Genomic DNA, 26586 nt, shown 5'->3' with positions numbered 1-26586 from the left:
AATGCTCGGTATTGTAAAATCAGAATTTTAGTGATATTTGAAATATTACCAGTAAAGGTACAACTGTAGATCGTGACACTATCCTCACAGTTTCTTTAAGTTGTGGCCATTCTTCGGGAAAGTTCTGTGGTCCGTTATAATCTGGAAATCTGAAATTAAAAGTGATTATTCTTAATTTTAACTCAATAAACAATTTATTAATAAAGTTATGTACCAAAAATAAATGTTTGTGCTTGTAATAATAAAACTTGGGACCGATTTTTTTATTACATAATATAATTAAGTAAATCCAGGAGTAAAGTTTCTTGAAAATAGAAAGAATACTGTTGCACAGATTGTATTAATTATTGATTTCTGGTTTCTTAGAAATAATAGAAATTATTTTTGTTCAAAGAATTGCTTTTAAAATAATAAATTAAAGAATAATTGGCATGATAATAACACTAAATTAAAGTATAATAGGTCTGATTATGAAGTAATAAATTATGGATATGTAACCCAAATGATGGATGGTCTCCTTTTTCCATTACTGCACATCGTCTGGTCCTCTGGTAAAAAGGCCTGGCTACAATCTGGAAAATAATAAAATTTCCTCGCCGCAGCGGGTCTGAACATTTTGAAAAACTGAAAAAAGAGGACATATGATTACAACAAAAAATAAACAAATATGTCTATATATTTTAAGATAAAAAAGCAAAACAATGTATATATATCAAAGATAATATAATATATCAAAATATTAAGAAAATTTGTAATTAATAATCCAAATATGAGCAAATGAACAAGTGAGAGCTTTGAGAATCAATTTGAATCCGTTCGGTAGCAAAGTCTACGAAGGAAAGAGTACTAGTCTATGCGGCGAAATTCATTACGATACTGGTTAGAAAATAACAGACTCAACCAATCGAATCGCTGATCGGCAGTCAATGCGGATGACTGCAAAAAGTTAGTGACTGCTGGCTGCTAATTTTCTTAGTGGCTGGTAGTTTGAACTAGGGGAATTCCCAAAATGGATTTTTACCTAAACTAGTATAGTGACTGAACGTTTTTAAGTTGGATGCTTACTGGTATGTAATTATTATATTAATATGTTACACGGTACACGGATTTGAAATGTCAATTTATGACAATTGGTAAAAATGTATTTCAAACGATAAATCTAACACTTAAGGCCCCAAAAAATCAAAAACACACCAGGGTGACTGTCATTCTACAGCCCGAGTACTCTGACTGTAAGAGAGCAAGACGGACATAGTGCCACCAAACGCAATAAAATAATTCTACTTTAATCTTGGTAAAATCAACTTTAATGTTGGAAAAGTTGATTTTTCCAACATTAAAGTTCATTTTTTCACGATTATATGTAGGCAAATAGAATTATTTTATTTAATTTGGTGGCACTAATACGCTTCATAAGTCAGAGACCAAGCTATGTAATTTTTTGGCAATCACCGACCACCAAAAAGTATTCAAAGATTTCAGCTCTAATACCACAACAATCCTATGTTTGACTTCAAATACATTTACATTGACCATGCAAATTTAAAATGTTATTGCTTGTGATACAAGACTATTGTCTGGTTGTTGACAATCAAAATGAGACTACCTATGGTGACATGTTTACTATTTTTAGAATACAACCGAAACAGAAATATATAAGGAAATTTTAGGTTCCAAAATATATTTTTAAAACCTGAAAATGTCATTACACTTTATCTCGATAATCAGAATATGCAAGAGGCTGTTGTACTTTTGTAAAATGGGCAGAATATAACTTATTGTCTCAAGGCCCAATTACACTGGAAAGCGGTAACGGAAAACCGCGCGGTGAAAAAAATAGAACTAGTGCTTTTACATAGAACCAATTACACAGAGCGCGGAACGGCCCGACGGCAGAGCGGTAAACCGCTGGGGATAAAACGCTGAGTGATTTTTCTCAAATGACGCGGGGTAAATTTAGGAGTTAAGCCAATCGGGACTAGTTCTGTTGTATGACGTCATATCCACCACGTGTAGTCGTCATGTCGGTGGAACGATTGATTACAGAAGTTGAGAAATACCCTCTACTGTACGATCAAACACACGTCTCAGTCTCCTAACTAAAAGTATCGACAGTAACATCTCCTTTTCACTTTTTCTTGTCTTCGCCATGTTTTACGCGCCAAAATAGTAAGCTATTTGTTTACAAACCAAAAATCAACGCACGGTATTCCGCGCTGTGTGTAATTAAAAAACCGCACAGTTTACCGCTTTTCGTTCTCCGCTGTCCATTACCACTCTCCAGTGTAATTGGGCCTTTAAGTGGACACATGTCGGTCCTGATATTTTGATCATACATTCGAGTGATAAGGCACAGACAAGTTTTTAAATGTGCTCTCTGTTTTACACAGAAATAAACTGTTTTTCTCAGGGAAACTGTAGACATGTAGCTGAATTGAACAAATGAAAAGTTTCAACCAAATTTTAGGATCTTTTTTGTGTTCAAAATTTTGTTTCTTCAATTTTACTGTAAATTTGTGAATAAAAGCGACATATTTAACCATTCAGGTGAATTGTATACCATATTTTTGAGTTGCCGCGATATCATGAGAAGAACAGGATTTATATGCAAATATATGACGTGTAGAACATGGACATATTAGGTAAAATCCAACAAAAGTATATTTACCTTGATGTATGTAGGTATATATATCAATTATTGACCGTCATTGAAGGCAATATGTTTTATGGACCGAAGAAATCGATATCAATTTCTTCGGTCCATAAAACATGATATTGCCCAAACTGTGGTCAATAATTGTTTTATTACATAATGTCACCCATAAGACTCATACATTCCTGCTTTGTTTATCAGAATCGAAATACGCCAACGCTTATAATTTCCTGCAATGCTGTAAAACGATGGGAAGTCACGTAATCCTATGATGTTGTATGACACGCATAGGAATGTGGAAATAAACAGTTGAAACATTACCAAGACAAAAATCAAATTTGAGACATTATAACCAGCAAGAATGTCAAAATCATATTAAAAGCAAAATAAAACACAAAATGTGATAAATCTGAACATACATTTATACTGAACATTTATCGATTACGTCCAAATGCATTTTTGTATTTGTAACATAAAATCCTGAGAGTGCCGATTCCAACTGCATTTTGATGTAGGCCTATCATGTACGTTTCTAAATCTGCGAGATATTACATACATAATTTGACGTTTACTGACCTTGTTTTTGTCGTATTTGCGGAATTAAACTCGGCATGACTAAAGCAGGGCTAGAAATGAAAAAAAAATTCTACATGCACCAGGTGCATGCTGAAAAAAAAGTTACATGCACCATTAAAATTCTACATGCACCAAAAATAAGGCAACTTTTTTTTTTTTTTTATACGAAGCTATTCGGAATTATTTGGCAATACCTATATTTATTTATTAACAGTACCGGAACGTTATACAACTGTGTTTATTACTGATTCTTGATCAAATTTATAATAGGCTTATTACAAAAACGTACGAATATTTGTGTTTTGTATTAAGCAAGTTATCAACTTTTTTACGCAATACACAGTCCTTGAAAAATATTAGCATGCACCGCGTGCACCCAGTTTTAAAAGTTACATGCACATGCAAAAATCAGCATGCACCGGTGCATGTACTAACACTGCATTTCGAGCCCTGTAAAGATGTTATCTTTTTGTTGAAGGACAGCAAAGCATTTTGTCATAAGTTTGTGCATTACATTACCTACTCATTAATTTGCTAAAATTTTGTTTCATTTTCATTGGTTAAATCTCCCAGGGCAATATCACTTTTGATGGACCGGTGAGACCGTCTCAGGGCAATACCACTATTTACGGACGGTCATGTGACTGGTTTTCGACCAGTAAGAATACAGATATATTCTCATTATGTAATAAAATATAATATTATTTTATTTCTGCACTATCATTAAGTACCGTGATACCATGAGACCCCAGTATACTTATAAATGAGAAAACAAAAGAAATTGAATGCTCTCTGGATGAAACATTCCACCAGTAGATATCGGTCAAACCTGTTTGTTAAAATTGTGAGCAGCGGTGTTTAAATCTAATGAATGTGTTGTCAAAATATAAATTGGTATTACAATCGTATTTACAGTGATAGAAAAAAAAAATATCACTTATCCACTGGACAAGTATACCACAAAATCTACTTGTCTGCCAACATTTCCACTTGTCCATCTATTTAGGATAGGAAGTGGATGCAGAAGGAAAAGTTAAAGCCCTGGTCTTTTCTTTTTAAACCAATTCGCTTGTTACTCTTCACTTTAGATTGCATGTAATTTCATGACTCGGGTGACTACAACAAATTGTAGTCGAGATAGTTTTAGCATAAAAAAAAGTCATAAAAATTAGTGTTTTTGTTTAGAATTCAATGAAAACCAGTTAAATTGTTCTCGAGCACATTCCCTAGAACACGTCACTGGTTTTCAACTTTCACTTTCAGCTGAAGTCCTGAAAATAATTGTTTGGCAGTGCTTGTCGAAATGACCTGTCATAAATGAAAATGTGCCTGTAACGTAATGTTAAAATAATGTTACTGTTGCCCTTTATTAATCATGTACTGTTACAGATACTAGTACGTACACGTTTACATGATGCAGTGAATCTCCTCTAACCAGTACCCTAAACCCATGGTCCAAATTGGGCCCAAGTAAGTTCGATCCATGGGTATCCAGTTTACATTGGGGATTGAGGTAAAAGTCTTTGTTGTATTCTGTTCACTATTAAATATGGAAAAGTAATAAAACAACGACACTCAAATGTGGATAAAATTATGCAATTTATAAACACTTAGCTTGGGAGGTGGGTGTGCATTTTCATCATCAAACAATTTGACGTTTTGTTGGACTTTTGACATGTTGCAAATTTCATTTGAAAATGAAATACATGTGTACAGTCGATATCTTTTCAAAAATCAAAGCCGAAAAATATATTTTGTTAAATACACGTTAAAAAGTTAACTAAAGGCCTACAAGATATAAACAAATTTCAATCATGTTCGCAACTCAAATAACTTTACAATAACAAAGCTAATGATAAACAATGAATAAGGTGTACTTTACTTACTTCAAAATAAACGTTTCCATTTAACTTTCGTTGCTTACTTGACATTTGTCAAAAATGCAACACAACCTTAAGTGAAGGTACCTGGTACCGTAGTCTCATCTAAAGTAATACTCTGCCATAAATGATGACTGCTACCTACGGGACCATGTAGTTTCAGAGGTACAATTTACACTAAATAAACACAATAGAACTAGATGATTCGACCACTGTTCAGTTTAAAAGGATAGGCCAAAACATTCATTTAAAGAATGCGTTGGTCATAGAGCCATTCGCAACGCATAGGGCGTCCTCAGGTCTATTAATAGACAAGGGAAACTCTTTTTCCCACAAAACGCCAAGGCGTTCTAATAACAGTTCAAGTAGAAGCACGTGCATGATATAATAACCCCCCCCCCCCCCCAAAAAAAAAACCCCACCCTTTAAATATGCATTTTAAAACGTACTACATCGCACTGCTTCAACACAGAAATATTTATTCTTAGTATTAATTAAGTTTGTGATTACCAAAGCTTGGTAAATCACATATTTGTACCAGGCAATGTCCATAGCCAGACACTTATTAAATTTTAGGCCCCTAGGAACAATATCTGGAGTGGGGGATGGACACAACCTCTATGGTGGGGAGACGAGCCATATTTTAACTTTTATTTATATAGAACGGGTATGTTATTTTCAGACTTGTTCTGATAACAAATCGACAAGAAACCACGTGATCAGGCTTATCCCGCCTTTTCACGGATTGTAATTTTGTTTTGTCATACAAAATTATTTTTAAGTAACTTATTTAATCAAATTTACTGCAGATATATATGTACACCTAAATAATAAAATAATAAATGTTAAGTAATATGTTTTTAATCTTAGATTAACCCGTCTAACAGGTTTTCGTTTTCTCACATTACCGATAATGTAATCAGTAATTCACAAAAATCAAAGGAAATCTCATTTTCACATTTGTGGTAAACAGGCAGTTACTTCGTTTTAAACTTAAACAACAAAACAATACACTTTTTTTTTCCTTTTTTAAATACGAATGGTATCAAATATAATTTGTCAATTAAATAAATAATTTATGTCAGCAGAGATGTTCTGAGTGGGGAATTATGAACTCAATCGCAACTGAAAGGTATTACGAATATTCACAAGCTAAGACTATTATGTTATCAAGACCATGTTTATTTAACTCTCAAACCACGATATTTGTATAACATTTTGCGAAGAGACACGGCTGATTTCTTTTCTTTCTTTTTTAAGTACAACAAATTGCTAAAAAAATTATGATACTGCTTTGTAAAAAAATATTTTACTTCTCTGCCAGATAACAAAATGTTAAAGTAAATTATGCTTGTCCGAGTAACTCTTCACATGTCGGGACAAATGGACAAGTGCTTATTTTGAACGCTGATTTATGAAATGATTAATAATTTTAAGAAACTGTTTGTATGTTATTATAGACATAGTATGTCTGCTACAACATGTACTTTTTCAGTTTTCTCAACTAATTCTTTAGAGAGCAAAAATTAATTATTTTCTTATTTTGTCATTGGTGTTACCTGTCATTGGTGTTACAATGAAACACCAATGACCATTAGTAACACCAATGACAATGCGTTTTAATAAGATGCCGTTTTCCTCACTTAGCATATTTTTGAAGATGATTTGAAAATTAAAAGGACATATGTGCAGCATCATAGTTGCATAATGGCTCTTTGGGTAAAATAAATGTTTTGTTCGAATGTAAAGAGTATATCATCAACGTCCCTAACTGCGTTATGCTTCAAGCTCTGTTCCGTTTGTTTTCTCCAGAACGGTTCGTGCAATTAACATTCTTATTTGTTGTCGTCTGCTTGTCATTCATTTGTGAGGTTTTCTTCACAGTTAGTGAACATTTCCATTAAAAATAAAGTTCAGACAAATAGGTATCTAAATACAAAACTTTACAAACCTCTACTAAAATCATTAATTTTAACAAATCGTTTTTGTTTATTCCTTCAAATTACCGATATCGGGTCCACTTGACTTGTAGAAATTGACTTAAATTAGAGGAAGATGAATTACCATTTGGTGCGTGTCACATGACATCACACATGCCAGGTCAACAAGACCAAATCATTTAATTTTTATGATTTTTAAGCCCCCTATTGTTAGAATTTGTTTTAATTATTATATTCAATCTGCAAAAAGTATGCTACATTTTTGTACCCTGGCTGTAGTGAATAGTAGACATATAATTCATTCGTAACAATTGTAAATAATTTTGAGTGTATAAATTCTGTTAATTAAGAATAAATTCATTAGAAAATTGATATTTTACAACCTTATCACTGGTATGAACATAATGCATGTATATGTATTAACAGCAAGTGTTAGTGATGGGTGTTGGTTAAACGCGGACCGGAATGTATTGCTTGGGAAACTGAATTTTTCCTTTAAAATTTTTTCGTCCACTGTGCGTAGTTGAATAACATATTTTATCATGTAACTATAGTTGCTTTGAAAATTGAAAATGATGGACCGCGCATGTGTGGAAAGGTTATTTTTCCAAAATTAATGCATGTGTCTGAATGCAATTAAACACCTACCAACCTTTCCAGTTTAAGTGTTAAAGGTTAACTTTATGATAAAGGAAAGTTAAAAACATACCGAAAATATATTACCAAGTTGTAGTGAAAAAAAAAAAAAATACATTACCAGGGTTGAAAATTAACTGTCGTCCGGTTGCCCCAGGCGACCTTTATTGGCTAAGGGAGACTAAGAATTTTACAAAGGTAATCCGTTGGGCGACCATCGATTTTAGTGTCTGACAAGTATGGTACTAGTTAAAAACAGAAACACACAGAGCTCTACTGAATCGAATGTGACAAAACACAATGCATGTATGTTAGCACGAACTACAGATCTGACAGCAGAAGACATAGAACATGTTCTATATTTTGACAGTGCCAACACAATGCATAATGATAAAATTCATATAAAAACATATTAATTTAATAAATTTTAAACCCATACAGTCTCAAATAACATTTTATTAGGAGTAAAAGTGCAGTGTAAATTAAAGCAAAAAATATTTACAAATTACCATCAAACTGCATAGGTTAACTCTTTTATTTTGTTTGTGATACAATTTTTAAGACAAATGATGGAACATCCAAGGTAATCTGCGCATGCTGTAACCTCACCGTGGTGCAGGGGTGTAACATTCTCTTTGAGAATGGCCAATACAGCACAAATCCCTTTGTTTTCTTGAAATACTGACTTTTACTCAAAATTTAAATTGTATCTATCTGTGATATTTGTGTTTTTGCACAGTTTTTTTTACACTGTTTTTGTTTGAATCTTGAATTTTTATATTGATATTGATCATCACTTTATTTGTTTGCATTACCATGGTTTGACACCGAATAGCCGATGTATTGTAAATGCTACAGTAGTAGGCTACTAATAAAACAAATATCAATAGAAACATAAATCTGTAAACAAAATGTTTTTTACCAAAATATACAATGTACTTAGTTATTACATTACATAGCATAACAGTGTACTTATTGTTTATTACAGTAATATTTGGACAGTTATGTCATTATGTAAGTCTTGGTGTCAAGACTTTAGATTGGATATATGTTCTTATTTAATGCAAATCGCTTAATTTAAAACAATATCGACAACGACAATCAGTTAACTGACCTTTGGAAGAAGCCCTGGACTGTAGTAATGGAAAAGGTCATTGTTATTTGTATATATGTGAATGTGCTCACGTTAGTGTGAGTTAAAACTACAAGATAGATTTTGATTTTGTCCCAGAATAATATAAGCTAATTAAATATGATTCCTTTTTTCCATAACATTGAATAACAATTGTCTAATAGTAGCTCTACTAGATAATTATGGCGTATCCAGTCCATTCTAATAAGCTGACGACTTCTAGATTTAAAAAATATATGCAATATCTTCAATACGTTCGGAGCTCTATTTTTAGAAGACCAGGCCCAAAGCCACAAAAGCTGAATCTGGCACTGTTAAAATATAGAGCATGTTCTATGTCTTCTGCTGCTGTAGTTTGCGCCAACACGGACGCGATGTGTTTTGTCACATTCAATTCAGTTTCAGTGTCTGTGTTTTTTTAACTGGTACTATACTCGCCAGACCCTAATATCGATGGGTCACCTAACGGACTACCTTTGTAAAATTCTTAGTCGCCCATAGCCAATAAAGGTCGCCACGCGTGACTGGGCGACTGCTAATTTTCAATCCTGTATCACCACAAAGTTTATTCCACCCTTCTTGCATCGCCACAAAGAGGACTGCCACTTCCAGACTAGTTTACTAAAGCACGCTCAGTTCTACCTTTAGTCTGTACTGCATTATCTTTTACCCTTTATTAAAAATGAGATTTAATATGTTTAATTTAATGGTACTTTGTAAAGAAACATGTTTATTTATACTGGATTTCTTTTTCGATTATTTTGTTATTTGAGTTGGTATGGGTTTGACACTTAATAACATGTTTTTATATGATTTTTTACTTTATTTATTATGAAGTTAAACGGCAATTCATCGCAAACGGTTATTATTCCACAAAAAATACTCTAGTTTTAATTTTAGGTTTGAAGTTAAATTCCAATGTGATTGGTAGGCTAGTTGCATTTGAGCCAGTAAGATTTTTCTTTAACTGGCCCTGCTGGCGACATTGGTTTTCATGTTAATTTTCAACCCTGCATTACTTATGTTTTGATTTCTAATAAAGCTATTTAAATTTTATTTTTAAAAACATTGAAAACCCTGCATTATAATTGCTTTTTGGTTAAAAGGAAAAAGGACCAAGAGTTAACTCTTTTGAATAATGACGTAGTTCGTGTGATTTATTTCTTGAATTGTGACATAATTTGTTTGATTTTCTGTATAGTGTATCAGGCCTCGAAATTCGGTGTTAAAAGGGCAGGCTATAATGGCCTTTAAAAATCAAGGAAATGAAGGGCACCAAGGCTAACCTAAAAGGCACAAAGGCTACGTTCATACATTTTCAAAGGGCACCAAGGCGGTCTTTTTTTTTTAGGAAGTCGAATTAACCAGAAAAAATACATTTATCTGTAATTCTGTTAAATTGGTCATTCATCAATAAATCAAAGTATTGTAGTGGAGTCATTAAACAAAATAGTATTTTAATTTTTTTGTGGTGTCCTTAAAGACGACTTTGGTGGAGAGAGATTATGACGTATCTGGTCTCCTTGAACAAACACTGCTGCTGTTCCATCTCATTACAGCAGGTAATGGATCAAAGTCAACTGGTTTCGGACCATCTGAGCAGATGGATCGATGAGTATGACTGAAAGAAAATTATATTTGAATGGCTGGACAGTTAACATTAAAGAAATAAAATAAAATAATCTATAATAAAAGTAGATCTCCAGAGAATCACTGTAGAATACAGGTACTAAGTTTCAGATTTAACCAATCAAGATTTCTATTTCAATTTTACAATCTCATTAATTAAAAAAAACAAAAAACAACAACGTTTTTACAAATTTAGACATCTTTACTATTTTGTGGAGACTACCAAGAGAATGTGTATTACGTTTCAGAACAATACAATCAAAGCTTTAGGAAAAGGGATGAAATGTTCAGTGTTAAATTATTTGAAATACAAATAATTAAATAAATAAATGTTCAAACCAAATCATTTAGGTTTTTAAAAATTTAATCTTTATATTATTTTTGTTGTAAATTCTATATTTAACAATAATAAAAAAAATCCACTCTAATTTCAAATTTTTCTCCAACAAACATAATTGTAATAAGATTAACTAAATAACCCATTTAATTATAGAATAAAAAATGGAGGGAAATCCCATTCTGTCATGTGACCGTATCCACAAAAACGTAAACATTGTCGGACACCATGGCCTATTTTCTTAAGTATGTTTTCAGCATTTATGGATTAATATATGTGTGTGTGTGTGTGTGTTAAATGGAGGTTGAGGGGGATGTGCGTGGGGGGGGAGGAGGGGCAGCAGCGATGGTTTTTATACACCCCCACCCCACTTTTTGGCACCTTCTTACGCCGTGCCCTAGACCCAATCACTGGCGTTATTAGAGACTGGACCCAGACTAGACATGCCTGGACGTTGAATGGATATGAGCATAACTAATTTGTTTGAAATTGGAATCATTAACATGTGCTCTTATTAGGTACCACGGTAATTGGTGACACACGAGATCGCATGACAGTACGGTAACGAGTTTGTTAAAAACATTTTTAACATGCTCCTATACCACGAAGGTTTCAAGCATGGGTAACGTGTGGCGATTAAACAGCTTTTATTACAAACTGCTAAATACTGTAGGCCCATAGAGGAAAATATATCGTATTATCGTAACTCCAGTCATCTCATACATTGTAAGTTTATTTTCCAAAAAACAAAGTGCGATCTCAACAAAACAATCAAGGATCATGCACAGACTACAAGTCATCGCGTTTTTTTTACGACTGACATTTAAATAGCTAATAATAATAATAATAATAATTTTTACCTGAAATAATGAAAACGTTTTGGCAATTTTTGTCATCTTTAGTCTTCTTTTTCTTCTAGGCATGGTTTAGCCTATTTAAAAAAAAAAAATTTCCCCGGAATTCTTTTTCGGCTATTTACGTTTTTTTCTCGTAAATGTACGACGTTAAAACTTTCGGCAATTTACTGTGGGGTTTTCCCCCCGTAACGCTGTACGTTTCAACCGTAATTTATCATTTGTTACGTTCGATGTGCAATTATAATACATGACCAAAAAACTGTATATAAACACTACCGAGTTACATCGAATTCTTGCATGTTTAATGTTTTAAAATAAAAGTTAGGGTTATACAAGTTTTGAAGAAAAAAAAAACATACACAAAAGGGGCACCACGGCAGGTAATTAAAAGGGCACGGTTATTCATAGCCGTAAAGTAACTGGTATTTTTGAGGTATCACGGCACAGGCACAAGGCAGTACGGCAAATGCCGTGGAGCCGTCGTGAATTTCGAAGCCTGGTGTATGTACTGGAAATATTAAAATGATGTCTCGTATTTGTAAGGTGTCTTTGTTTTCGAAACAAATTGGAACATTTAGCATAGATTTTTACAGCGATTACGTGAAAGCAAAAGTAGGATTAACACTTTTTACTCCTTATGGGGAATACACAGTATACAATGAAATACATTTAACCATACCGCTCATAGTTCATAATTTTATTATGAAGTTAATCTTTTAAGAAAGATATGGAGGTCTACAATTGCCTTCCTTTGTTTTATGGTCTTCTGCTGGTGCATATTTGAACAAAGACCTGAATTAAGTTATGTTTCTGGATACCTGATTCATACAGCTGGTGTGTGTGTTCAGCACAGTGTGCTTTAGCCTTAATATAAACATGGAAATAACTACATAAATACATGAATGAATGAATTTTTAACTTAATATTTAAAAAACAAATTCAATTGCTGAATTTAGTGTATTTTTTTAAACTGTGACCGGCCGTATCTAACTTTTATCAATATGTTCCCAGAAACACACAATTATTTTAATAGGCCTTAAAAGTTGTAGGCTGAAAAAAAATGAATTAAGTATCAATTACATACTTTTGCTAACAAGTAGTGGTAGTCTCAAGAATATAGTGTTTCAAGGATACAGTCTTGAATGTCATTGGTGTGACACATTGTCATTGGTGTTACTTTTTTGTCATTGGTGTTACTCAAGAATATTTTAACTGTCATTTCTCTAGAAACTTTATTTTTGAAATTTAAATTGTTTATTAAGGAAAGCATAGCTTCTACCTTTATGACTTTTATGCAATTTATTTCGAAGGACTCCATATTTTTAAACAATTAAAACTGCCTCAGTGTATAATTTAAGTCACATATAGAATATAGACACCCAAATAATACATCCATGTGCTCTTGACCACTATAAACCAGTTGGATCACACTGCCGAATTATCCTGGTAAAGCTGTATCCTAACCGGACGCAAGCGATTATTTTAGAAATCATTGAGTTCAATTGCTGTATCCTAAATCTGTCGCGTTGTGCGCGTGCAGTTAGGATGCGGCAATGGAAATCAATGATTTCTAAAATAATCGCTCGCGTTGCTTGCGGCCGGTTAGGATAGAGCTTTACACCAATGACATAATGAGTTGTTCATAGAGTAACGTGTCTGCACATGCAGGCCGATTACAGTTCTGCATGGCCAGATATCATTTTATGTTTCTTTGTTCATCTAGTTTCCAAAAGTCATCAATAGAACTTTATATCTTTTAATTGTTTTATTTTGAAAAGTGATGCTTTCTGTAGAATGACACACCAAAACTGGGTCTGGTGAGTGTTGCAAAGTTACCGTGTCTGATGCATTTTGACGTCTGATCTGTAACTGTTACTGGTTTTTAATATACATGTATATTGTCTGCGTTGATATCTTTAGATATATATTTTTTTTCCGACAAACACCAACAAGAATTATGAGAATAATGATTAATTAGTTCATCAAGCATTCAAGGTTAATCTTGATGAACTAACTGATTAATATACCCTCGCGGTATGGGTTTTGAAGCAGATAAACAACGATCTCACACAGTGCACTGTAGAAATCTTTTTTTTGGGTTATTATTGAAAGACATAACCTAATGTATATACAGTTGAGCACCGTTGTGTCGATATCATGGGGACCACATAAAAATATCTCTGTGGATCCATTCAGTTGATGGGGTTTTTCTAGAGAACTTAAATGTTTTACCACAGCCTCTTTCGTCTTGTTTATCTCGGCCACAACAACCAGTCTTCAGTGCTCGTTTAGTGTTAAAGTTGTATGTGAGATTCTCACCTTCCCCTCCCCACCTCTTTCCTGTCTTGGATGCAAGGGTTTGCTCATACAAGAACTTGCACCCACAACAGGCGTGTGCAACAACAGTTTGCTCTGAATGTGCACGTTAAACCTTATGACATGACCTGCATGAGGAAAATACAGTGGTGGTCCTCTGATAACTATGAGTCAGAATTACCAAATGTTTGACATCCAATAGTCAATGATAAATTAATCAATGTGCTCCAGTAGTGTCATTAAACAAAACAAACTTTTAACTAACCTATACCACTAGATGTTTTATTCACCAAAATGGGCAGAGCTTCTACAATTTTTTTTTTTTTTTTAAATCCACTAGCCATGGGACCATTGATTTTTTAAATTTACTAGCCACAATTAAAAATTTACTTTAATTTAATACAATTTTACTAAATAATAGAAATAGTCAGATATGTCACCTAAAGAGAGAGATAGAGCTTAGAAACACTAACATTGGACGTTGCGGTAGGGTCAGGATATTCATATTTACAAAATAAGACTTAACTGCAACATTTGACATTTTTGTTTTCACTAGCTGTCGGGCATGGCAATTGTAGTTATTTACTAGCCCAACACTGAATATCACTAGCCATGGGAGTGGGACTACCATAATCTAGAAACCGTGAACAGGTAACAATATTTACGGCTTTTGCATACTAATCTTTGCTACATAGCAGCCAGTTTAGTGCTCATTTGAAGTGTAGAATTGAGGTGAAGTTGCTATTTGGATAACGACAACTGTCTGTTTATAGATATTGATATGCTTTAGCACTGGTGTCCATATGATAAATATAACATATCCAACAGTCATTTTTTAAATTTGATATATTTGGTGAAAGGTAGGCTATGTTTTATTTATTTCATCTTTTAAAATTTTTGTCTAAAGTTATGAAAAATAAAAACATACTGCCCTGTAGCTGATATTGTCTGCTCAATATAGACCTTGCTATAGTAAAGGGTCACATACATCCCTGAATATGGCTGATTGGTTGGTTTGAACTAGCTGATGGGTCAAACAAATTATGGTGCTCCAACAGTGTTCGACCCATACTAGTATATATATAATATATAATAAAACGACCATTTTTTAAATATTATTTTTATATCAGTTTGTAATGTTTGTAAAACCATATTTTCACTGATCATTTCGGAAGTCGTAAAAATGTGGCTTTCACACATCACTCGTTGGCAAAAATCGTATTAAAATAAAAGAAGAAAAAAAGAAATATATAAATATAGTCTATTGTATTTACAGAGGTGAAGATCGCATTGTAAACCAGTGCTATCACTTTTGCAATGAATAAACACAAAATTAAAAACCAAATTGTTTCCATTCACTTGACATTTTTCAATATAATTTTATCCATCATCAAAAAAAAATGTAATCAGTAAAGTTCCTTACCTATGGCAATTGATATTACTAAGGTGGGAATGCTAATATTTGACACTATCTTAGTTGCACAAGATACTACAACTGACAGTCGGTTGCCAACAACCAATTATGAGTAGTGACAATTGAGTTACGTCACTTAAACAGTATCAAAGTGCTTAGATTACACATGTAAGGTGTAGTAACATTTTATTGTACGAAAAAAATAAAATAAATCAAGTGCAAGTGTGTTACCTGACAAGACCCTAGTTTTGGACACTTACATATGTGGTTAATTATACAAATTATAATATTTATATGTATGTAATTAGCTTGTTATTATTAACATAACTGATTTATTTGTTGAAATCTATTTCAGACTTGTAATTATTATGGAAGTGGCGGTTAAGGGGTTCTGAACAAGCCAGAAAAGGAATATCTATAGCAGAGGTTCAAAGGAAAACAAAAATAAAATAAAAATGTCACAAAACAATCAGGTGGAGTCTTTGAGTGATCACTGCTCCTCATGTAGTATTAACGATAATGAACACTTTACAAATGATCTTCCTTCTTCTGACTTATTTTCGGATCATGCACATCCCGAGGAAGACGGTTTTAGTGGAATTGATCTTCAGAACAATTCGATGAATTTGACCTTCAGTGGGTTACCTCAGCCTGGAAGATACAGTTCAAATACATTTGAACAACACCATAGTTTATCCATAGCAGTTCCATTTTATCACAATGGTACTGCATCATCTAGGATTCCTGGTAGTAGAAATTCTGTTTCAACTTTAGCAGAAGACACTAATTCATACACACACAATCAACAGCTCTATAATGTATCCTCAAACAACCATGTCCAGTTACCACTGACTCCAGTGCCATCAGTACCAGAATACAATGGTATTACATCAGCTGGATCAAATTCATTTTCAACAAATTCACATCAGTACCGTGTTGTGGGTTATCCAAATTCTTCTGTTCCAGGTTGTTATAATGGTACTTTATCGACTAGGTCAAATTCGGTTCCAACAAGTTCACATCAGTACCGTGATGTTATGAGTTATCCAAATTCTTCTGGTCCAGGTTGTTATAATGGTACTTTATCAACTAGGTCAAATTTGGTTCCAACAAGTTCACTTCAAAACAGTGGTCAGAATGGACCTCCAACAACACAGCATTTTTTTATTGATACGAATCAGTACGTCACTGTATCTGGAAGTTACGAGGAGCCAATGGATGAAACGGTTGAAGAGGTGCAGATTGCTAGTGATGTGAGAGCAGAAAATCGACTTGAACTACGCAGTGAATGGGTTCGGTTACACACTTTTTTTAGAAAGTGGCCCAATGATATGCCACCGCAGATAAACCCCTCAACACTATCACAGGATGGATTTTACTATTTGGGTCCATTCGACAGAGTCCGCTGCATATTTTGCTCGGGCATCCTTAAAAAATGGGATGCTGAAGATATTGTTGAAACTGAACACAGGAAGCATTTTCCAAAGTGTCCATTTGTGCTGGGCCTTGATGTAGGAAACATTCCTCTTGATAGGAGTGCAGTGTCAACTAATGTAATATCCAAATCGGATTCTTTTGGTGTTTTGTCAGTTCAGAACTTTGGTAAGCCATCAAATGAGTCACCCAGCGAACGAGCAGAAACTCTTGGAATCGTTCAGAATAAACCAAAGCATCCAAGGTTTTCACTTGAAGCAGACCGCCTGGCAACCTTCAAGAATTGGCCAAGTCAAATAAAACAACAGCCTGAACAATTGGCTAAAGCTGGACTGTTTTATGTTGGTATGTATTTCATTGTATTTTGAGTTTTTATTGGTTTAAACAATATTTATTTCTCTTTATATTAACAGATGGGATTGGTCAACAGGCATAGCCTATATAAAGACCTTTCCCTACATTATACAATTGAATTATTACCTGGTCAACATGGACATTTTAGAAAGTACAGGATGTACATTTAGTGTTGAAAAATGTTAAAATACTGGATATTTAACCTGTCAAAATATAAATATTTGTAAATAGATTAGAACAGAGAAACAAGATTTTTTTTTTATTAAGGGATGTACTAGGGAAAACAGGGATGACATTGTTATTTATATGTGACACCATTATTCATGATTGCAAAAAAAAAAAAAATCATCAATTATGTCACTATATTCAAGGGAGTTAACTCATAATCACTTTTCTTTTCCTTTTAGCCAAAGAGCAATTTTAATGCAGGATTGTTTCATAATTTTTATTAAATTTATTATAAATGAAAATGTGTAATGTGTGTCATCTCCTGATATATGACTGCAAATTAACAATTTTACTCTCTTTTTTTTGGTCTGGTTTTATCTTTATTTTACTGTATAAAGTTTTCATTGAATCTTTAAAATTTGGTATCAAGCTAAAACTAAGAGATCAGATTGTTAACTAGAAAATTCAGTCTAGGTTTTAAGCAGTAATATAAATTTTGGTTTTCAAGCATAAGGGCATTTATTACAGCATTATACAAATCACATATTTTCAGTTTCTTACAGTTTTAGTTTTAATTGTATTTGACAACAAATACTGGTTAGGAACAGTTTAATCCTTGATCACTGAAATGTAAATTTTAAATAATTTGACTTTACATTTTACCTTTCAGTGGTTTTTGGGTTCTTGGGTAATGGTAATGGCTATTCTTTCTACATAGTTCTTATGTCTGTTTTACATTATAAAATTAATATTTGTAGCACTTTACATTAAATGTTTTGTAGCACTTTACATTCCAGTGTATTTTAATTGATGATGGCAGACTAAAATTCATATTTCTGGGTTTTGTAATGGATGGTGACAAGACCTGTTTTATATTTTGTGTTTTGTAGCAGAAGTTGACGGACATTTTAATGTTTTATATTGTGCATTACATTTTATTTTGTATTTTATTGAATTGTAGCACATAATGACAACCTTTACATTTCAGTTGTTATTTGCAGATAATAACATGCTCACATTTTAAATTTAAATGTTTTCAATAATTTGAAGCATTTGGTGGAATATTTCACATTTTAAAACTTCATTGCAGATGGAACCATTTTACATTTTAGTGGTTGTTGCTGACAAGACTACATTTCAGTTGTTTCAAACCAGGCCTGGTGCTTATAAAACCTTTAGAGTCTAAGACTCGAGACTCGAATAGGCTAAGACACCAATGTCATGACAACGCCATACAAACTGTGCGTGTGAGGTCATTAGAGATTGAGTCTGAGACACCAATGTCATTACAACGCCATACAAATTGTATGCGTGTGACATCATTAGAGATTGAGTCTGAGGCACCAATGTCATTACAACGCCATACAAACTGTATGCATGTGACGTCATTAGAGATTGAGTCTGAGGCACCAATGTCATGACAACACCATACAAACTGTATGCGTGTGAGGTCATTAGAGATTGAGTCTGAGGCACCAATGTCATTACAACGCCATACAAACTATGCGTGTGACATCATTAGAGATTGAGTCTGAGGCACCAGTGTCATGACAACACCATACAAACTGTATGCGTGTGAGGTCATTAGAGATTGAGTCTGAGGCACCAATGTCATTACAACGCCATACAAACTGTATGCGTGTGACATCATTAGAGATTGAGTCTGAGGCACCAATGTCATGACAACGCCATACAAACTGTATGCGTGTGACGTCATTAGAGATTGAGTCTGAGGTAACATTATCATGACAACGCCATACAAACTGTATGCGTGTGACGTCATTAGAGACTGAGTCTGAGGCAACATTGTCATGACAACGCCATACAAATTGTATGTGTGTGTTGTCATTAGAAATTGAATCTGAGGCACCAGTGTCATGACAACGCCATACAAACTCTATGCATGTGACGTTATTAGAGACTGAGTCTGAGGCAACATTGTCATGACAACGCCATATAAACTGTATGCATGTGACGTTATTAGAGACTGAGTTTGAGACAACATTGTCATGACAACGCCATACAAACTGTATGTGTGTGACGTCATTAGAGATTGAGTCTGAGGCACCAGTGTCATGACAATGCTATACAAACTCTATGCATGTGACGTTATTAATCTGAGTCTGAGGCAACATTGTCATGACAACGCCATACAAACTGTATGCGTGTAACGTTATTAGAGATTGAGTCTGGACTCTAAGGCCAATATAATATAATAATATAATAACAATATAAGCATGGGCCCAGCTGGTGACAGAGTATTGTATGTTTGAGTATTCTGTAACAGATAGAGATAGAAATAAGAAATATTTCCATTGGTCTGGGGGGAAAAAATCACTTGTCTCCCCATTACTGATTGGAACCTTTTGAATCATAAATGTTTAATATTTGTGGTCGTCCCTGAAAATAAAAAAACATTATTATCATTGTATAATAATGGCTGGGGAATTAGCATCATCAGTCTTTTTCATGAGCAAATCAAGGTGAGCTGAAGATCACTCTCCTGAAATGGTACTCTGTGAGCAATCACGTGAAGTTTTCAGTAAAAATTATTCACATTTGTATTGCAAGGCAATTCATTTACTGCTGTCCTAAAAATTTTCCAGGCGAGTTTGAATGGAAGTGGGAGGGATCACTCACCATTACTGGCAAAGGCTGATCATCATTTAAATTGTACTCATTGCCAGCAATTTTTGACTCACCTCAGGTGAGTGGGTGAGCATTAGTTTCTATTCTTTAACAGATGTGGCGATTAACTTGCTTTCTGTTTCAATGTTTTGTAGGAAATAGCGACAATGTAAAATGTTTTACCTGTGACGGTTTGCTTAGCCAGTGGGAACCAGGAGACGACCCATGGATAGAGCATGCCAGGTGGTTCCCAGACTGTCAGTTTGTGCGACTTGTCAAGGGAGATACGTTCATAGAACAGGTGTTGCAAGGAGAAACACCTATGGAGGTATGATTGGTTTTTATTATTTCCTTTTTATTATATGAGTTCATAGTTTTCATTGCTTTCATTTATTTGTTTCCAAAGGCAAACACTTATTAAGTGTGACAGAAAATATATATTTTTTTATTTATCCAACTAACTAATTTTAATCTACCCTCCATAATCTTAAACAATTTTTTTTTTTATATTACATGTAATATAAAATTATTTTTAAAAATAAAGTGTTTTCCTACCTACTCTGTTTTTTCAACATATAACAGGAAACAAAGAGCTTTCTTTGTTCAGCCTTGGTTGTTAGAATTGAATATACACATTCATGCACACATGCATTGCACATACTATGCATGTACACACACACACAACAAGCAGCATGAATTCAGCGTAAAATTCGGTATCAGCAAAATATGCATTTAAGCTGCTATCTTATGTATAACATTGATTATATCATTCACTTTTTTTCCATATCCATTTGATTCAATCGCTTATCTAGATCATGTAAAATGTTTTGTTTTGCCACTAACTCCTATATTCCAGAATGTTTTCTCCACCATAGTATATAAATCTTTTTATGAAAGACTTTTATTGCCATATGAAGGCAGTTAACATGTATGTTGCTATTGAAAATATACAGGTTTATTAAAAGAAATTAAACTTTGTAATCATATTTTGCTTTAGGCAACAAGATGTTTAGATTGCAGAATCTGAAGTATTTTTGAATAGACATATTTAACGACATTTTGCTAAATTATCCAGGTCCTATTATAGTATTTTGTGTTTACTTCAAATTAATCTACTTCCAAACTAACTTGCGATGAGGACAGATGTCTCGCCATATACTCTCGAGTTACCCCCCCACCTGGGGGGACTCTTACTGAGTTACGGGAAGCTACTTGAATATTGCGTCACTTACACCGGGTCACGGGCTTCCGTGACTTTGGTGTACGGCGACGCCAGGAACAGCACAGGGGGGACCAAAACTGGCGGCGGTCCCTTCTGCGATGCCACCCCCAGCCCAGCCTGAGTCGAGGAAACCTGCTACGCCAGAACCGTCAACCACTGAGAGGGACAGACTCAACACCACGGTGTGTAAGACGCCCCGTAAAGGCCCTCCATCGCCGACCACTACGTGGCTCAGACAGAACTGGCCGGTATCCCCGGTACTGCCAGTCGTCAAGCCACCGGCCCGATCAACCGCCGTTGGAAAGAGGAAGGCCGTTGCTCAGCCGAGCGACCAACCTGACAAGGCCCAACCTCCACCTTCACAACCACCGTCCCCCTCCGACTCGGAAGCCGTCTGGAAAGTTCAGATCGGGAAAATCAGGTCCGGCTTCCTGAAGTTCGTGCAGGGGGACACCTCGGATCCGGCATTACTGATGGGCGGACTAGTGAAACCAGAACTGAAACAACTGCCTGATGGAAGCGCTTACGAGCTACACACCATCAAATCTACAGCCGGCAAGACGGGGTTGGTACTAACTCAGCGCCGAGAAGGAGTCTACCGACAAGCAGTCCTGGTTAGAGAGATGGATAGCCACACCATCCACAGGATCGTCAAGGCCCTTTTCAGCAACGACTACCAGAGATGGAAGCACTTCATCCCCGCCTTTGCCGGCTCTCCGCTCTTCGGTTCGCCGGTGACCAACCTCCAACGGCCTTAACGAGGCCACTCACGTGGACATATATATCGGACTTTAAACATTTAGACTTTCGTTCAAAATTTTATGTCGAAATTACTTCTCTTTTTTTTAATATTATTAAATAGTCCGATCCTCTCTTCTTTCTCTTATTTATTTTTGGACTGTCCTTCTAAAATGCTCCAAATTATATAAATATTCGGCCGAGCAGTCAATTCTGGGTTTTTTTTGGCTTGTAATTTTTGTTTTTTGTTTTGTTCTATTAACTTTTTACTAATTGCTATTTTCAAAATTCTGCCCATTTTCAACACTACACACACCACCACCACCCCCACCCCCCACACACATACATCCCGAGTCCGGCCACCGATCTTATCGGAGGTCAGACTCGGGATGGGCGTGTTTGAAACCCTAGTGGTATATGGGCACGTTAAACTAGTTATCATCATCATCATCAAATTAATCAGGTTTTTTTTAACTCTTTTTTTTTTTTTTCAGGAAAAAGAAACTAAAAGCCATTCAGGTACATTGCCTAAATTACCTGACTGTATTTTTGTGTTTTGTATGTGTGTGTTTTTAAATCTGTATTATGGATGTTCATGGCACCAATGTCGAGGGATGGTAAGAGGAACCACAGAACACATCTAGTACTTTGTTGTATACTTCAAGTTCTCAATATTAACATACAGTGAAGGTTTTGTTCAGTATCATCTTACAATTCACTAAGCAAGTTTCAGAGATCGCTACACAATTTTAAAACATTAAATAGTAGTTACTAATAACTTTTCAGTTAACTAGAAATATTACTACTGAAGATTTTGAAAACAAAATGTTCACTGACATACTTTTAATAGTGATGTCAACAATGCATATAATTAACACAATATTACGGTTGTTTGTTTTCCTTTCTTCACACACAGACTGTTTATCAGTGAGTGTTTTGTATTTTAGAAAAAGAACACAAGCAGGACAGTGTTGCGATTCAGGCTCTTCTCGAAAATGGCTGCAAAATGCAGGAAGTCAGTGAAGCCATCAAGTGGTTACATGAAAATGGAGGTATTTTCACCACTTTATTATTTGTAAAAGGTTAAAGTTTGTTTTATTTCACGACACCACTAGAGCACATTGATTTAGTAATCATCGGCTATTGGATGTCAAACATTTGTTAATTTTGACATATAGTCTTAGAGAAGAAACCAGATACATTTTTCCAGTAGTAGCAAGGGATCTTTTATATGTACCATCTAATAAAGAAGATAGCACATACCACGACCTATGATGTACCAGTCGTGGTGCACTGACTGGAACGAGAAATAGCTCGATGGGCCCACCGATGGAGATCAATCCCAAACTGACTACACATCAAGCAAGCGCTTTACTACTGGCTATGTCCTGCCCCTTATCATTTGTAAGCTTCAACAAAAAAGGCTGCAGCCTGTAAATCTTGTATTACACACATGCTGTAAAAATTTCACATTCCATTGTTGACACACCTCCAAAGGACATTCCTGCAGTATAGTGAAATTGACTTCCTTAATGTTAGGGCTTTTTCAGAGTTAATCATATGGCTTAGGGGGGAGGTCGAACAGACTTTTTTTTATGAATAATATTATATATACCCACAGAATAACATTTTATATAATTTTATATAAGTTTATATAAACCATATATGGATAGCAGAAAATATATGGCAATTTTAACCAACTAGGCATAAAACTAACCATGATGCTTGCTTCGAAAACACTTAGAGACTAGATTCAAATCTTTAATTTCACATGTATGTAATTTATTTGTTTTACATCTCTAGAAAAAATTCAATAATTTGGGAATTTTTTAACACGCTACAATTTCCCATTAGTAGCAAAGGATCTTTTATATGTACATGTACTCTACTACAAATAGGACAGCACATACCACAGCCTTTGAGATGGCAGTCATGAGGTACTGGTTGGGACAGGAAAAGCCCCAGTGGGTCCATTGAGGAGGTTCGATCCTCCAACCCAATCACCTCAAGTGAATGCTCTACTGCAGAGCTTCTAGAATTTATATAAAATCCACTAGCCATGGGATCAGTGATTAAAATATTTTTACTAGCCACAATTAAAAATTCACTATCCCTACTTTACTTAAGTTAATACAATTTTACTAAATAATGGTAATAATCAGATATGTCGTCTAAAGAGGGAGATAGAGCTTCAAAACACTAACATTAGGGGTTATTTACAAAATAGACTTAACATTTGACTCCTTTATTTTCACTAGCCGTCGGGCATGACAATAGCAGTTATTTACTAACCCAACATTGAATATCACTAGCCATTGGAGTGGGGCAAGCTTAATCTAGAAACCCTGTACTGACTAAGTTACATGTATATCCTGTCCTAGCAATGTATAGGCATTGTCTCAATAGGTTAATGTCTCAAGATATTGTTAAAGTCATCTGGACTCTAAAAGTTATAAAAGTATTGAGCCATTTCCACCTGATTCAACAATCAATGATTTTTTGTTTTTTGCTTTTTTTTGGTATCAGATCAGGGGTTCTAGAATTTGTATAAAATCCACTAGCCATTGGATCAGTGATTAAAAAAATGTGCTAGCTATGATTAAAAATTTGCTATCCCTGCTTTATTTTAAGTTAATAAATTTTTACTAATTAACAATAATAATTTGATACGTCGCCTAAAGAGATATGGCTTAAAAACACTAAAATTGTTTGGTGGTGATGGAGGCAGATATTCATATTTGCAAAATAAGACAACTGTAGCATTTGATAAAAAAATAATTTACTAGACGTGGGCATGGCAATAGTAATTATTTACTAGCCCAACATTGAATATCACTAGCCATGGGAGTGGGACTACCATAATCTAGAAGCCCTGTCTGTCATGGCAATAGTAATTATTTACTAGCCCAACATCGAATATCACTAGCCATGGGAGTGGGACTACCATAATCTAGAAGTCCTGCAGATTTTAAAGCAGATGTTATGTTTGAAATGTTTTACTTAAAGGTGTTCCAGATGATGTTATTCCTTCAGCAGAAAAAATTTACAAAATAATACTGGATACGGAAAAGATACCAAATGGGAAAGTTGTTAGTGAGGATTTTCAAAACCAAAAAAGAAAACCCCCAAATAAGAACAGTGAAGAAACAGAAGGTATACAGTTCAGTGTTTATTTAAGAAATAAAAGTGATTATTTTTTTTAGGTGATGGAAGTATGAACAATAGAGCTGTTTTAGCATGCAGCAGTTCATACTAAAATGTGAACAGAATTTCTACTGTTCAGACTTCCATGATCATAAAAATATATCAAGTTCAATTCTTCTTTTTCCAGCTGCACTTAATAACACATAAAGTATAATTTATTATTATTATTTTAACAAAAGTCATGTTGTCAGAATAAATGTATAATTATATTTTAAATACATTGTTTTAAAAACAGATATTATTAAATCCCATAATACAGTTCAAGTATTGCTATCAATACAATAGGTCAGTTAAAATAAATGGAAAAATTTCTTACAATGTTTAATGTTTTGAAATTAATATATTTATTTATTTATTTATTATATTCCATTACTTGAACATCTGCACAAATTGTGAATAAAAGTAATGCAACAAATCAGAAATATTTTTTTTTAGATAACTGATCATTAAGCTGTAATAATAAATAAAACTTCTATAAGGGGCTATTAATTAAATAATCATTTTATTTCTTTTTGCATTTATTAAATTAGTATTATAGTCAACTGATTTGCATTGCCAGTAATATTATTTGCAATGGATGGTAATGGTGTCAGTTTATACTTTAAGGTGTTTTTAAAATTATTATTTCACAGATATTTCTTCTTTGTTGGAGGAAAACAGAGAGTTAAAGGAACAGAAGATATGTAAAATCTGCCTGGACGAGGAGATCAGTATAATTTTCCTGCCGTGTGGCCATCTTGTATGCTGTGGAACGTGTGCGTCTTCGCTGTCTGAATGTCCAATCTGTCGAGGGACCATCAAGGGGGCAGCAAAAGCATTCTGGTCTTAAAAAAGGTCTCACGAGTTATCACATGAATCAGGGACCCCAGCTCATAATTCTTTAGCGTATTTATGCTGATGGGGCTCTATATTAAAAAAAACATGATCTAGTATCCATTGGAATACTTAGATGAGGAAAGATGAGAGAAATACATAATGATTTGTATTGTCCATTAGCATATGTGCTATAGGGGCTCTATATTAAAAAAACCATGATCTAGTATCCATTGGAATACTTAGGTGAGGAAAGATGAGAAAAATACATAATGATTTGTATTGTCCATTAGCATATGTGCTATAGGGGCTCTATGTTAAAAAGCGTGATCTAGTATCCATTGGAATACTTAGGTGAGGAAAGATGAGAGAAATACATAATGATTTGTATTGTTCATTAGCATATGTGCTATAGGGACTCTATATTTAAAAAAACCATGATCTAGTATCCATTGGAATACTTAGCTGAGGAAAGATGAGAGAAATACATGATTTTGAATGAACCATTTTAAACAAAGTTAAAGCATGCACACACCATTCATATTCAGGGTAAAATTATAAATGAACCCCAAAATATTGTTAGAGCTCTACCGTGCTTTCTGATTTTCCGACGTATATCAGTGGTTTTACTGTCATGGGGGGGTGGGGGGGGGGG

The 26586-nt window shown here is 34.3% G+C and overlaps 2 protein-coding genes across 2 annotated transcripts in view; one reads left to right on the top strand and one right to left on the bottom strand.

The window, feature by feature from the left end:
- Positions 1 to 2151, bottom strand: part of LOC121369862 — a 27736-nt gene extending 25585 nt beyond the window's left edge. Inside the window, exons 1-2 of the mRNA XM_041494938.1 lie at positions 2045 to 2151; positions 50 to 149 (exon numbers count right to left, since the gene is read on the bottom strand). Coding sequence (XP_041350872.1) covers positions 50 to 149; positions 2045 to 2151 — 207 coding nt within the window. The remainder of the gene's footprint in view (positions 1 to 49; positions 150 to 2044) is intronic.
- Positions 940 to 26586, top strand: LOC121370622 (putative inhibitor of apoptosis). The gene is made up of 7 exons (XM_041495980.1): positions 940 to 1067; positions 15726 to 17149; positions 20110 to 20282; positions 22409 to 22433; positions 22862 to 22966; positions 24921 to 25067; positions 25751 to 26586. Exons 2-7 carry the CDS (start codon positions 15826 to 15828, stop codon positions 25945 to 25947), a joined length of 1971 nt encoding a protein of 656 aa, XP_041351914.1. The 5' UTR covers positions 940 to 1067; positions 15726 to 15825; the 3' UTR covers positions 25948 to 26586.

This window comes from Gigantopelta aegis, chromosome 4 (genome assembly GCF_016097555.1).
Source record: "Gigantopelta aegis isolate Gae_Host chromosome 4, Gae_host_genome, whole genome shotgun sequence".
In the NCBI taxonomy this organism is placed as follows: Eukaryota; Metazoa; Mollusca; class Gastropoda; order Neomphalida; family Peltospiridae; genus Gigantopelta; species Gigantopelta aegis.
This window is presented reverse-complemented; position numbering and strand designations above follow the sequence as displayed.

Bases quoted from the DNA above. Each gene is read 5' to 3' on its own strand.
- LOC121370622 (XM_041495980.1), top strand. From the start codon at position 15,826: ATGTCACAAAACAATCAGGTGGAGTCTTTGAGTGATCACTGCTCCTCA. The intron at 17,150-20,109 runs GTATGTATTTCA...AATGTTTTGTAG, and splicing joins AGCTGGACTGTTTTATGTTG to GAAATAGCGACAATGTAAAA. The intron at 20,283-22,408 runs GTATGATTGGTT...TTTTTTTTTCAG, and splicing joins AAGGAGAAACACCTATGGAG to GAAAAAGAAACTAAAAGCCA.